The sequence below is a fragment of the Aquarana catesbeiana genome, linkage group LG03 (genome assembly GCF_042186555.1).
Source record: "Aquarana catesbeiana isolate 2022-GZ linkage group LG03, ASM4218655v1, whole genome shotgun sequence".
Classification (NCBI taxonomy): Eukaryota; Metazoa; Chordata; class Amphibia; order Anura; family Ranidae; genus Aquarana; species Aquarana catesbeiana.
The window spans coordinates 337685333-337700563 of record NC_133326.1 but is presented as its reverse complement, the minus strand read 5'-3'; the positions used below and the strand labels follow the sequence as shown (position 1 = coordinate 337700563).

Genomic DNA, 15231 nt, shown 5'->3' with positions numbered 1-15231 from the left:
ACTATGGTACGTTTTGAAATGTACTTCCTGTATTTCCTACGAATCTTTTCAAAACAAAAATTTTTTTGTGGGAAAAAAAGGTCTATGGGAGAAATCAAAAGTGCTAATTTTAAAGGCTTATATGCATGGTATTGTCATAAAAAGTGTTTGGGGACCTGGGTCCTGCCCCAGGCGACATGTATCAATGCAAAAAAAGTTTTAAAAACGTCAGTTTTTTCGGGAGCAGTGATTTTAATAATGCTTAAAGTGAAACAATAAAAGTGTAATATTCCTTTAAATTTTGTACCTGGGGGGTGTTTATAGTATGCCTGTAAAGGGGCACATGTTTCCTGTGTTTAAAACAGTCTGACAGCAAAATGACATTTCTAAAGGAAAAAAAGTCATGTAAAACTACTGTCGCTAGCGCCGGCTATAATGAATTGTCGGTCCGACAATACACATAAAAGTTCATTGATAAAAACGGCACGGAATTTCCCCACAGGGGAACCCCGAACCAAAATTAAAAAAAAAAAAAATGGCGTGAGGAGTCCCCCTCAAAATCCATACTAGACCCTTCAGGTCTGGTATGGATTTTAAGGGGAACCCCACGCCAATTTTTTTTTTAAAATGGCGTGGGCTCCCCCCAAAAATTCATACCAGACCCTTATCCGAGCACGCATCCGGTAGCCCCCCAAAGCACCTTGTCCCCATGTTGATAGGGAGAAGGGCCTCATCCCCACAACCCTTGCCCGGTGGTTGTGGGGGTCTGCAGGCGGGGGGCTTATCAGAATCTGGAAGCCCCCTTTAACAAGGGGACCCCCAGATCCCGCCCCCATGTGAATTGGTAATGGGGTACAAATGTACCCCTACCATTTCACAAAAAAGGTGTCAAAAAGGTTAAAAAACACAAAGAGACAGTTTTTGACAAGTCCTTTATTAATCTCTTCTTCTTCCATCTTCTTTCTTCTGGTCTTTCTTTGGTGTTCTGCTTCTTCCTCCATCTTCTTCTTCCTCCTCTCTTCTCGTCCCGCTTACGTAACCAAGTGACCCCGCCCCATCTGACAACATGGGGAAAGCCAGAGGGAAGTCCCCATGAAGTTCCCCGTCAAAGGGGGCAGGGTGACCGGGTGGCCCCGCCCTCCATTATATAAAAAGTATCAGAAGAACCAAAGCGTCACATGGTGGAAGACTCCCACTGAGGGAGATCGTGCAGAAGGAGTGGAGAAGAAGCCGGAGGAAGACGCTGGACGAGAAGAGCGGAGGAAGAAGAAGATGGAGAAGAAGAAGATGGAGGAAGAAGAAGAACATTGAAGAAAGACCAGAAGAAAGAAGATGGAAAAAGAAGCGGAAAGAAGAAGTATATTAATAAAGGACTTGTCAAAAACCGTCTCTTGTGTTTTTTAACCTTTTTGACACTTTTTTTGTGAAATGGTAGGGGTACATTTGTACCCCATTACCAATTCACACAGGGGGCGCTGGGATCTGGGGGTCCCCTTGTTAAAGGGGGCTTCCAGATACCGATAAGCCCCCACCCGCAGACACCCACAACCACCGGGCAAGGGTTGTGGGGATGAGGCCCTTCTCCCCATCAACATGGGGACAAGGTGCTTTGGGGGCTACCCCAAAGCATCCTCCCAATGTTGAGGGCATGTGGCCTGGTACAGTTCAGGAGGGGGGGAGCTCTCTTGTGTCCCCCTCTTTTCCTGTGGCCTGCCAGGTTGCGTGCTCGGATAAGGGTCTGGTATGGATTTTTGGGGGGACCCTGCGCCGTTTTTTTTTAAATTTTGGCACGAGGTTCCCCTTAAAATCCATACCAGACCTGAAGGGCCTGGTATGGAATTTAGGAGGACCCCCACGCATTTAAAAAAAAAAAAATGTAAATTTTGGTTCGGGGTTCCCCTGTGTGGAAATTCCATGTCGTTTTTATCAATGAACTTTTATGTGTATTGCTGTACAGACAATTCATTATAGCCCGCGTTAGCGATAGTAGTTTTACATGACTTTTTTTCCTTTAGAAATGTCATTTTGCTGTCAGACTGTTCTAAACACTGGAAACATGCGCCCCTTTACAGGCATACTATAGACACCCCCCAGGTTAGAGGAATATTACACTTTTATTGTTTCACTTTAAGCATTATTAAAATCACTGCTCCCGAAAAAACGTCCATTTTCAAAACTTCTTTTTGCATTGATACATGTCCCCTGGGGCAGGACCCAGGTCCCCAAACACTTTTAATGACAATAACTTGCATATAAGCCTTTAAAATGAGCACTTTTGATTATTCATGTTCGTGTCCCATAGACTTTAACGGTGTTCGTGTTTGAACACATTTTTTGCCTGTTCGCATGTTCTGGATGCAAACCAAACCGGGGGGGTGTTCGGCTCATCCCTAATGATCAACAGATAACTTTGGCAAGGAAGGAGGGCGAGGTGTGCATTCTCCAAACTAATCAATGCTAGGAAGGCAGGAGGAGTGGGCCTAGTAGTTCTTAAAGACTATTACATTGCCTCAATATTGGCGCAAATTAAAACATGGTTCCCCCAATGCCCCAATACCAGATGGAAGGAATTAGAAAATATACAACTTAAAGGTGGCGATCTTTATCACTTTCTTCTTACTAGCCAACAATACACCTCTAGATACGCATCACTTTCTCCCACCCTCACAGCATCACTTTATGCCTGGAGAGCTTTGTTAAACACTTCATTTCAGGACTTCATTACCTCCACACTATCAATGCCCACCTATAGCTTGACACACATAATACCTGACTTAAACGTCTCAAGCTGGGTGGAAAAGGGGGTAGAAAAAATTGAAGATATAATGATAGGTCCAACTCCAAAAACCTTCAGGTTCTTACAGATAGAATACAACTTAGCTAACTCAGAATATTACACATACCATAGGATTACACATCTATTACGCACCAACCTGAAAACAAATATTGAGATGCCATGGAGAGTATTCCAATACTTCACAAACCCTACCACCAAGATTAAAGGTATATCGTTGTTCTATAATATACTAAAAAATAAGGATATACCCTTGAAAACAACTCATATGATGGCCTGGGAGAAGGACTTAGATACTTCTTACTCCCTGGAACAATGGAGTACCCTGCAACAAAGAGTGTAAACTTATGGGAATTATTGCAGAAAATCCTCTTCAGATGGTATTTAACACCCCATAGAATAGCCAAATTCTCACCACAAAGTTCCCATACCTGCTGGAGGAACTGTGGTGCTGTGGGAACATTGTACCTTATACTCTGGTCTTGCCTCACTATAATCCCCTTTTGGAAAGGAGTCTATGGAGTAATCTCACAAGTATTGAATATTAAAGTACCCATGTCACTGGGAAATGCAATTTTATCCTTAGACAAAGAGTTAATTCCACCAGAATACAGGACCATAGCCATGCACATTCTTTTGAGTGCACGGTTAATGATAATACGCCATTGGAGAGATCAACAAACCCCGTCTCTACATGAAGTAATCAATACAACTAACTCTCACACAGCGTAAGAGATGTTATATGCATCAACTCAAAACACTTACAGTAAAGTCCAAAAAACATGGGAAAGATGGGTAGATTGGTACACAATTAAACATAAGACCTAAATGTATCACTTATAAACCATACAGTACTACCAAAGGGAAGTAACTATCAGACTGTAAAATATAGACAAGCCTTGCGAGCCACATAAGGGTTAATGCCTTATAAAATAATAAAATCAATCCTGAGTAAAAGCCAGCTGCAAACACTAATCACGTTCCATAGTCGTGTGAGTGGCGTTAAAGAAAAATGTGTCTGCGCTAGATTGAGAAAAAACCATATAATTGATTGCAATGAGTGCTAAGTGCCAAAATAAACAAATACATAAACAAATGTGCTTAAGCTGACCAAAAATAAATCAGAAATAACTTTTAGTGCTTAAACCTTCTAGTTTTCCAAAGTGCAAAGTGCTGTATAAAACACACAATATAAGTGCCCAATCAGAAGTGAAATAGCAACATTCCTCATGAAAGTCTTTATGGTTCAAAGAGTGTATATCCAAAGATATATAAATATAAAGTGCCCAAAATTAGTGTCCATAATCAGTGAAGTTCATCCGTCTTGTTCTTCCAAAAGTGCAACACCATAAAGCATGCCTTAGTGTCTTCAGGTGACCCCCAAAAGCGTATGCGCTCACCTTACAGTGTGTGACACAGTAATTAAACTCTGTCAAACACGCTTTGGAGACACTCCTGTGCTCAAATGGAATCAACTGTGCAGACCTCCAATGCTCCCAGTCATGATATTATATGCAAAAGAAAAGAAACTCCATAGCGCAACATTGTATGATAATAAAGGATCTTTTATTGTGAACAAAAACTCTCCCCTTGCAGGGGTACTCACATGCTGTGGGTGCGTGAGTGCACCATCCTAAACAGGCAAAAGCTCAAACAGGCCGATCGTGTGGTATGGCGTGCGGTGCAATCCCCCTGATGAAGGCACATGATCCCGGTGCCGAACACGCGTAGGGGAGGGGCCTGGACGGAGCTGTCAGCAGAGAGAGAGAGAGTTTGAGGCACACACCGCACCGCACGCCATACCGCACGATCGGCCTGTTTGAGCTTTTGCCTGTTTAGGATGGTGCACTCACGCACCCACAGCATGTGAGTACCCCTGCAAGGGGAGAGTTTTTGTTCACAATAAAAGATCCTTTATTATCATACAATGTTGCGCTATGGAGTTTCTTTTCTTTTGCATATAATATCATGACTGGGAGCATTGGAGGTCTGCACAGTTGATTCCATTTGAGCACAGGAGTGTCTCCAAAGCATGTTTGACAGAGTTTAATTACTGTGTCACACACTGTAAGGTGAGCGCATACGCTTTTGGGGGTCACCTGAAGACACTAAGGCATGCTTTATGGTGTTGCACTTTTGGAAGAACAAGACGGATGAACTTCACTGATTATGGACACTAATTTTGGGCACTTTATATTTATATATCTTTGGATATACACTCTTTGAACCATAAAGACTTTCATGAGGAATGTTGCTATTTCACTTCTGATTGGGCACTTATATTGTGTGTTTTATACAGCACTTTGCACTTTGGAAAACTAGAAGGTTAACTATCAGACTGTGTTTTTCTTTTCTTTTTTACTAATTTTATTTTATATTATGTTATACTTTCATATTTTATATTTCTTACTTTTTTCTTTTTAGAACACCAATGTCTAGTTCATATATTACTTAGTCTAACACTATACGTTATCTAAAAATGAAAACAATGCAACAATTCTCAAAGAGGGTTGGGGGTCACCGCTCCCCTCCTGAGCGCAGCGTGTTCCCAGTTGGGGTGCCTGGGTAGGGGAGTGGTGTCCCTCACTCTTGATCTAGCAAGATATACCTTATATATCACATTTTTTACCTTGGTTTACTTGTCTATTGTATACAGACTCTGTTATAGAATAATCCTCAAGACTGTATCATAAACTGAAGAAGTGCATGTCTGAGTGATTATTTTTCTATATGTTTTTCACTTATGTTTTGTGAAATATTCAATAAAAACATATTGATTTACAAAAAAAAATAGTGCAGTACTGAATAGCCAAAAATGGCCTGTCATGAAGGGAGTAAAATCTTCTAGAGCTCAAGTGGATATACAACATATATAAATGCAGTAAAGAAATAAGAGGGGACATGCGAGGAAATAGACAAGATGGGTGGTGCTATGGGAAAAGAAGACATGCACCTGTAAAGCGAGGGGTAGAAGAGAAGACAAAAGGAAGGAGGAATAAGACCAGGAGGCCTGAGGCCAAGAGGGAAGGGAAACAAGGTCTCAGGAACATTGAGGCTGCCTGTCAGAGTAGACCCAAGCTGGTTTAAGGGAAAGGAAGGAAGGTGTACTTCAGCCATGGTTCCTAGATCTTAAGGAACCGGGCAAGGGAGTCATAGCAGATGCTGGATATCTGTTTGTTGAGCATCAACTGGAGCTTGATTTTCAACCAATTCCTGCTAATTTGTTCTAAATTCAAGCAATCGGTGGCACTGTCTGTATCACATGGTTCTTTAATTTACAATCAGATGCATTAATGGTTCTGGTATTCAGATAGCTGCTAGTGCTGGCTATCTGAATACAATAGATGGCAGGAAGATTCCTCCATCCACACAGTTTAAGGTGGAGGGAGGAACTGAATAATTCTTGCTCTCATTCAGCTTGTGGGGCTAAAGGAGAAAAATATAACCGTGTATGGCTAGCTTAAGGTGGTAATATTACAGAATGTTAATAAGTTAATAAGTTGATAAAAGGTATCACCATGTGGTATATAGGTATAAACTGAAATTAACAGTGGACACTAACTGCAGATATAATGCCTATGCCTATAATGGATATCAGAAATTAGGTAGTGTTGGCAAGTTTGCATGTATTCGGTAAACCACAATTGTTAAGTGTATTAAATATTCACTGCATATACAAAAAAGTAGAAAACGTGATAAAAAAATAAAAGCTCTTACTGGTAATCCTGGAAGTTCACTAGGAGATGTCAACAAACAGCCAAGTCTTTGCTAAATGAAAATGACAATTAAAAAAGTTTTAAAAAGATTGAAAACAACTTTACCGTATTATCACTTACATAAAATTTTAGTGAATGGGTTTACATCTACAACGTTATTCTAACATTTAATACAAATGAAAATATCTATTAGGGATGGGTGAGTGGTTTGGGCTGAGAATGAGTTTGGCCCCAAACATTGCCCGTTGGGGTTTTCTCCGAACACCCAACTTTTCTATGTTCGTCCGCTGAACGCACAATATCAGTGAATAGGTTGTTAAGGAGCGGGCTGGGAAACTGGCCGCCGCGTCCTTAATAATGGATAAGTCATCAGCTGTCAGCGGGCCTAGTATGCATTTTTGCATTGGTACATGTTCCTCAGGGCAGTATCCAGGCCCCCATACCCGTTTTATGGCCAATAACTTGCATTTATGCCTTCAAAATGGGGACTTTTGATTTTTCATGATTGGGTCCCATAGTCTTTAATAAGTTCATGGCTCAGTTCCAAACTTTTTTCCTGTTTGGGAGTTCTGGTGCGAACCAAACCAGGGGGGTGGTTGACCCATCATTAATATTTATTGCAAACCTTATACAAATAAGAAAAAATCATGTCAGTGCAAAACTAATACATGTAGCAAATTAAAATTCCCAATTTCTAAATAATAATAATAATAGTAAAAATAATAATAATAATAATATCACCTAGAATTGATTCTAGAATGTGATTCCATCATCTGCTAATAAAGTATATGTAAACCCTCGCCTTGTAAAACAACCCATTCAGTTTAAAATAGAAATGAAAGGCAAAACCTTTCCTTCTTTTTCTTTTTTAAAGTGATCACATACCCTCTGTCGTCAACTGCATAAGGATCTCAGAGAGCCGAGGAAGGAGAAATAGCATTACACCGATCTTCCCAGTGACTGGTTGTGCAGGGAAAGGGGGCGAGGGGTGTCAGCACAAGTTTGATCACTGAAGGAGAGCAGGTTGATTTCTCAGCACAGCCTGGGAACTGACCACACTGTGCTCTCATTCCTAGTGTGGTCAGTTTTTAATAAGAAACATAGGGTGACTGGCAGGAACAACAGGGATTTCACACAAAGGAAGCAATACAAAGAGAACCGTATACTTTCCCATACAAGTAAATGATACAGCAGGCACATATCAGGAATATAAAATGTTAGGTCTACATATTCTTTAAATAAGTTTTGTAGAAAGCAGGTAGATTTATATTTCTCATAATTATCTTTGATGAATTTATTTCATGAAAAAGATACTGAAAAAGACTAATGCTGCGTACACACGATTGGATTTTCCGACAACAAATGTTCGATGGGAGCTTGTTGTTGGAAATTCCGACCGTGTGTAGACTCCATCGGACATTTTTTGTTGGAATTTCCAACAACAAAAATTTGAGAGCTGGTTCTCAAATTTTCCTACAACAAAATCCGTTGTCGGAAATTCTGAGCGTGTGTACACAATTCCGACGCACAAAATTCCATGCATGTTCTGAATCAAGTACGAAACGGAAGCGCTCGGTCTGGTAAAACTAGTGTTCGTAATGGAGATAGCACATTCGTCATGCTGCACATTTTTTAATCTTTTAATGCAGTGCATTCTCTTCTTCTTTAGAATGCTAGAATAATGAAGTGGTTTTGCTGCTGATATTCACACAGAGTTCTCACAAACTGGTTTCTTTATTATTTCTTGTGATCTTATGAATAATATTTTTGATTTTTTTGTCAGATCTCCATAACAATGTTTTGAATTTCTTTTTATAGTTTTTTTTTTTTTTTGATGAAGATCTCCTTTCTTTTTTAATAGTGATCTACTTTTTATTTATTTTTTTTATCAAGATCTCCTGTTTTATTTTAGTTTTTTTTCTACTGATCTCTATAATATTTATTTTTGTTTTTTGTGTCAAGTTACCACAACACCATTATTATCTTGTATTTTTTAACCTCAAGGAGGTTGTTTGATGTTGGTGTCCCTTGTTAATTTGATATTGTCTTTTTGAAATGTACTTGCCTGCTCACAAACAAACTTTCCTTTTTGAAGTAAAACACATAGCCAAGTATTTGTGAACAAAAAATAGCCATTTATTATGGGTCATAACCAAATAAAGAGGAAGGCAACGCTGGATAAACTTGTGAAATTGGCAAAGCCTTTGTACCCCAGGGCACACATCAACTATTTTACAGCCAAAATTGGTAGCATGAGGAGTCCATATGATAGTGAGCACAATTCGGTCCAGGACACCAAGAGGTCAGGAACAGCAGCAGATGACATATATGTCCCCAGGCTGTGGTCATACACAGCCTGCGTCTTTTGCCAGACCAGACTGAACCCAGGTCATCACTCTCTTGTCTTCCTTACATGCTTGCTTCCAGGCTGTGGCTCTGGTGTTGGAGTTGTGGCAGGGGGTGGAGGAAGAGGAGCAGGACGATGGTCAAACTCACAAACCTGGCTTTGGCTTGTGAGTTTGCCCCTCAAGCCCTTATTTAGGACTTGTAGGATAACTTCCTCACAGAAAAGGCGTTGGCCCTCCTCCATTTACTGCATTTCCTGCATTTTGCAGGCTGCCATGCAGGCATAGTCCTCTTGAATATTGGGGGAGGTTTCTGAGGGCCGCAGTAGCCTTCTGAAATAGCTGAAGTGCAGCCTTCTTCAGGTTCTCCTCTTCCTGGGCCTTTTTTTTGGAAGGCGGAGGGGAGGTACCTGGGATTCGGGCAGGCTACTGGGCCTGCCCACCTCCTGGCTGCCACTTACCCTGCCACCTCCTGGCTGCCACTTTCCATGGCCTACTCCTGGCTGAGACTTTTCTGTGTATGAAAAAGGGACATAGTTTTAGTTTTTGGTTCATCAATCACACACAATTTTCAGCTCATGACTGTTGCGAATCGAATGTTAACAAATAGAAAATACTATCATTCTGACCCCAGCATTTTTCATTCTTGTCCCAATCATTTGTGGCCACTACTGTCTTTTGATATGAAAAACACTTTGTTAAATCAGAAATTAGTGATCAATAATAACATCTAGTTAACATCATTAATTTTTGGACACGAAATATGTTGAACAATGCTATACCTGGCTCATGCTGGGCTCATCCACATCTTCCTGGCTGCAAGGCCCAGGTTGGACGTCGAAAGCCTCAGCTGGGGTGGAAGGAAGCGTTGAAGAAAGACTGGAGAGTGCTGGCCTGGGTCCCCTCTGGTCTGCCAGAAAATGCAGTCTGTCATAGTACCACAGCCTGGGTACATAAATGTCATCTGCTGCTGCTCCTGATCTCATGGAATCCTGGACCCTCTTGCGCTCCCTATTATAAGTGCTCCTCATGCCACCAATTGTGGCCTTCAAATAGTTGATGTTTGCCGTGGGGATCTGCAGCTTCACGATTTCCAACAATTGATCCAGCACTGCCTGCCTCTTTCTTTTATTGTTATATAAGGGGTGGTTTACCTGCCACAGACAGGGCAGCTCCCTGTACATATCAATGAATATGGGGATAAAGTCCTGATCATTCAATAGATCCATTTTCTCTGCAAGACACAACACAAGACAAACCCTAATGTCAGGCTAAACTCTCCTAATCTTGTCCCAATATATACTTTACCAAAAAATGTAAGGTATTCCAGCTTTGTAAAGGGAAAAAATCATGTCTTCGGTTTTGAACTCTGTCAAAACAGACAATTGTACGACACTTCCAAGCAATGTTTCATATTCCTATTTCTTGCCTCAAATCACTGTGTGCTAAGTATACTTTTATTTTATTCACATAGGGGAGAAAGGACATCTGAGACCCCCAACCTCCTAAAAAAGGGGAAATCCAAAAACAACAACCAGACCATGTGGAGGAAATAGAGGTTTATGAAGTGGGTGAAATAGTGACCACAACAGGTGAGTGTCTGAGACCACAGCTTCAGGTAATAGATGGTTGCCTGCATATTTATAATACATGGTGTGTTTTTTGTTTTTAGGTGATGTGGATGTTGTTGTTGAAGAAACAAATTTCACAAGTGCAAGTGCACAAGTCTTCATCGGGGAGATCACGGTGTGCAATTGGGATTTACAGAAGATCAAGGAAGACATCAATGATGCTGAAAAAAGACTCAAAAACATCAGTGATGTTTTAGGCAGAATTGAAAACACACCAACATTTATCAAATTCTTTCTATTCTAACTTTTCTCCAAAATTTTGAAAGCCAAATTTTGAAGATGCACACAGTTTGTCAACATGTGCTATCTGCCATCACGGAATATCAATGTATGCATTTTGGAGGTGCAACCCCTTCCTTGCAACTCAAGTAGATGAGAGGAAGGGGTTGCGCCCCTTTAGAGGGGTCGCACCCCTCCAATAGGAGAACAAAACTTTAAACAGTACCATTTGAAAGTATTCAGGCAGGCCCTTTCACTACATGCTTTGGTGAATTCATCCATAAATCTGAACACAAAAGAGGTAGGTATAGTGTGTATGGGTTTGGCAAAGTCAACAGACAGAGGAATGATATCGGTTGACTTAGCAGTTGGGGGGAGGGAGGGTTCCGAATGATTTTGTGACCCCAAAAAAAGCCTCTTGCACTCTGCCTGAATTTAAGGACATAAAATACATTTAAACACATTTTAGGGGGTGTTTAGTGTAAAGCACTACTATGGAGCTGACAAAATACATTGTTAAGTGACTAGGCTAGGTGTGTATTGGCCAAGGATAGCATGCTGGGGAGGTTAGTGAATGCAAATATGCATGAAGGACAAAAAAGGAGCATTAAAAAGTTCCAGCATGCATGAGGACAAAGAGGACATTCACAGCATATTACAATCATGGTAATTAGGGAATGAAGAAATAAATACAATACATTAGTAAACATTAAATACATAGAATGTTATGTTAAAGGATAAATCTTACCTTAATATAGTACTTCTGCAGGACCTGAATCATGGCAGAACAGGTCTCTGGAATAATGATTCCCAGAGCCTGGGGGGAGATGCCTGTCGAGAACTTGATGTCCTGCAGACTTTTCCCTGTCGCCAAGTACCGCAACGTGGCAACTAGCCTCTGTTCAGGAGTGATGGCTTGCCGCATGCAGGTGTCCTGCTTGGTAATATAAGGGGGCAGCAAAGCCAACAAACAGTGAAAAACGGGGATAATTCCTGAAATCATCAGGATTATTCTCACGGATCTCCTGCAACAAAAACATATGAGAGAATTGGTCATGCTGGAGCAACCAATTCTTCGACCATGAACTCCTCGCCCTGTTCATGGACTGGGCTTGGGTCAAATTAAGAACCCCAACACCAAGCCCCTACACAGCACGAACTATAGGATGAGCAACATGGCTTCAAAATGGTCGGCTGATCAGAACAAACTAACAGAATGCACGGAAAATCAGAAAGGCCAGAGAAGAGGGACCTAAAAATCAGAAATGAGCAGACAAGAACGCACTGAACATCAAATACGTACTATAAATAGCACTCACTGAAACCCAGATGCGAACTGACTACATGCACTGAATACCAGATATAAACCCACAAGCACAAACTGAAGAGCAGTAACGATCTGAAAAGCACGAGGCCAAAAAGCGTGAATCGTCTTTCACTAAACTTCTACTAACACGAGATTAGCAGAAGCAGTCCAAAGGGTGGTGCACTGGCTATTCAACTTCCTCTTTGTGTTGTACGTCAGCGCGTTCTTGATGATCGGAATTTCTGACAACATTTGTGTGACTGTGTGTATGCAAGACAAGTTTGAGCCAACATCCGTCGGAAAAAAATCTCAGAAATTCGTTGTCGGAATGTCCGATCGTGTGTACACAGCATAAGGCTAAAACTAGCCAATTAGGATTGACCATAGTCAAGCAGATTACAGTAATCAACCATGAGCTAGGATAAATAGAAAACCATTGCTTACCAAAGGAACCATGGAGGAACAAAAAGAGAATGTCATGCTGCCTTAAGATTACTGCTGATCTTGCAATTATTGCCAATTGCAGCGATCTCAAAGATCTGTGAAATTGTGTTTGTTTCTCTCTGTAGTGATAAATTGTAGGTAAAGGTTTGATCTTTCCTTTTTTATTTTTTCTGGCGTATGGCTATTATTAAGGATTGCCACTGGTCTACATCCCATAAGGGCATGGAACATCAGGGTTAATAATGTGTTGCAGCATCCTGATGGCAAGCAGGCTTCAACTCTTGCATTAGAAGAATTCTGGATTGCCTCAAAAATTTCTCTTATTGCCCAGCACGCTATCATAGGAAGCTACATTAGGTAAATGTCCCTGGCGAGCTCAATGTGCATTTGTGGGACTTTGCAGAGGAAATGAGAGAAAGTTGTAATTGCTGATGTACTTATAATAAATGCCGCAGCACACTTTTTTTTTAACAGGAGGCCATAGTTCTACTTTAAGTAGGCACCCACTTATTACCAATTTTACATAAACAATACTGTACTCTACAGCAGCCCTAAAAAAGATGGATTTAAGTAGCTTTCACACAAATCGAGGCCCACAGAATCCAAATTCAAAAACAGACATAAAATAAGCATTTCTAATTACCCCCAAATAAGATATTTATTAAAAAATAAAAGCATTGAAGATAAATACATTACCAATATAGCTACGGCATCCTCATAAAAAAGTTGTTCATTTTGACCCTGCATATAAGGTTTTTTACAGTTATTAAAATAATTGTTATTAAAGCAAACCTGGATCGTTCAAATTGAGCATATGATTAAAAAAGACAATCAGATATTAGCTTTAGTCAAAATTGTATGTTAATCCATTCAGAATATTTATAGATACAGAGGTGAAGACAGCTAAATCTGTATTCCGTAAATGTTTTATTTCACACCAATCCCACCTCAGGAAAGCTGCTAGCATCAAAATAATACAAACGTCATCCAACATATCAAAAGAATATGTGCCACGCTACTATAAAAATCAAGTGAATCAAATAACATAATATAAACATCAAACATAATAATCAAAAGATATTCAATTTGGTTTACACTACTGCAACTTGTCAAGCAACTTGTGACACATAAAGTCAAATAACGTGTTTAAATCAGTTGAAATCCATGTATTTCAATGGCACTTGTTTTAATCTATACGACTAAGTCACAGAGCTTTTTTAAGAAAGGATCCTGCACTATTTTGATGCAACTTTCATGTGACTTGAGTGCCATAGAGTGTAATAAGTTGCATTAAAGTCTCATGAAAGTCACGCTGCAAAGTCACAGTGGAAATTGCATGACTTTGGAGTTGCACTAGTGTGAACCAAGCCTAAAGTGCACTTTAGGACTTTAATGATTGTATATTGCATGTTTTAATTAATATGTTTGATGTTTATATTGTTATTTGATTTAATTACTTTTATATAGTAGCATATTCTTTTATAAGCTACATTTGTATGCAAAACACAAATGCAAAACTGGTACTTTACTGTCTGCCTTGCTTTCACAGCCTCACTATTAGTACATTAATGTGATGAATAGTTTATTGGTCAAAACGTGGGAGGTGAAAGAGGGCAAAATCATACAAGACTTGTGTTATAATGATTATTTAAAAAAAAACAAAAAAAAAAAAACATAATCTTTCTCCCCCTCCCTGTTACCCAGGGCTCAGGAACAAACATTTTTGACCATTACCAAGCTTGGAAACCTAATTTGAGCAAAAAAAAAATAAATAGTCTATGTGCCACTACTTATTGCACATAAACCGAAGTGTGTGCATTGGGCTACCATATTAACATCAGGGATGAGTCGATGGTTGGGTCTGAACTTTAGCCTGTTCAGCTCCCTGTTTGTTAAGAAACAAAAGTCATATATAGAAACAATATTTCTACAACTTCGACATTATAGTAGAGATTAAGGTGGAGAAAGTGAAATATAGCACTATGTTTCACTTTCTCCACCTTAATCCCAGGATTATTTCAGAGACCTTATTTATTTGTCACATCTTCACTTTATCATCCAATGTTATGTTCATTTTTGCATATGAGCACTGATTGATTGATTACCCACTTTTTTGTTATACATGGTATTTGTCTTGTTATGGAAATTGTTTGTTATTTACCACATTTATTGTAAGGAGTTTGTTATTTGAAGGTTTTGCATCTGCACCTCTGGTTTATACTGCCATCGTGTGCACATCTTTAGTATTACTTTCAGCATTAATATTTGTATAAGCTTGTGACACATTTGTTACACTACAGTTCAACAGCGCAGCATCACTTATTATATACTTACACTAATTGGTTACAGATCTTACTTATCCATGTTCACAGCAGTTGTTTTGTTTTATATATATTTCTTTTCACCCCCAGTGCTGGAGTACTCCTTTACTAGTTTTGCATCCCCTTAAAATGCACACCAAATTCAAAGGGTCTGGTATGTGTTTTAGGGGAGACAATGCAATTATTTTATCATTCTTGCTGTAGGATGTGCTATGGCAATAATGGCATTTACAAATAAAAAAAAATGATACAGTTTAACCGCATGAGCCCCAGAAGATTTTACCCCCAGAGCACTTTTTACATTTTGGCACTGCATCGCTTTCACTGAAAATTGCGCGGTCATGCAATGCTGTACCCAAATTAAATTTGTGTCCTTTTTTCCCACAAATAGAGCTTTCTTTTGGTGGTATTTGATCACCTCTGCGGTTTTTATTTTTTGCACTATAACCAAAAAAAGGCCGACAATTTTGAAAAAA

The 15231-nt window shown here is 39.8% G+C and overlaps 1 protein-coding gene across 3 annotated transcripts in view; it reads right to left on the bottom strand.

Annotated features, from left to right (window-relative positions):
- LOC141132291 (uncharacterized) overlaps nucleotides 1–15231 on the bottom strand; it is a 234055-nt gene that overhangs the window by 151879 nt on the left and 66945 nt on the right. For all 3 annotated transcript variants that reach the window (XM_073620548.1, XM_073620549.1, XM_073620550.1), the window contains exons 10-11: nucleotides 13131–13175; nucleotides 6491–6541 (exon numbers count right to left, since the gene is read on the bottom strand). In XM_073620548.1, coding sequence (XP_073476649.1) covers nucleotides 6491–6541; nucleotides 13131–13175 — 96 coding nt within the window. The remainder of the gene's footprint in view (nucleotides 1–6490; nucleotides 6542–13130; nucleotides 13176–15231) is intronic.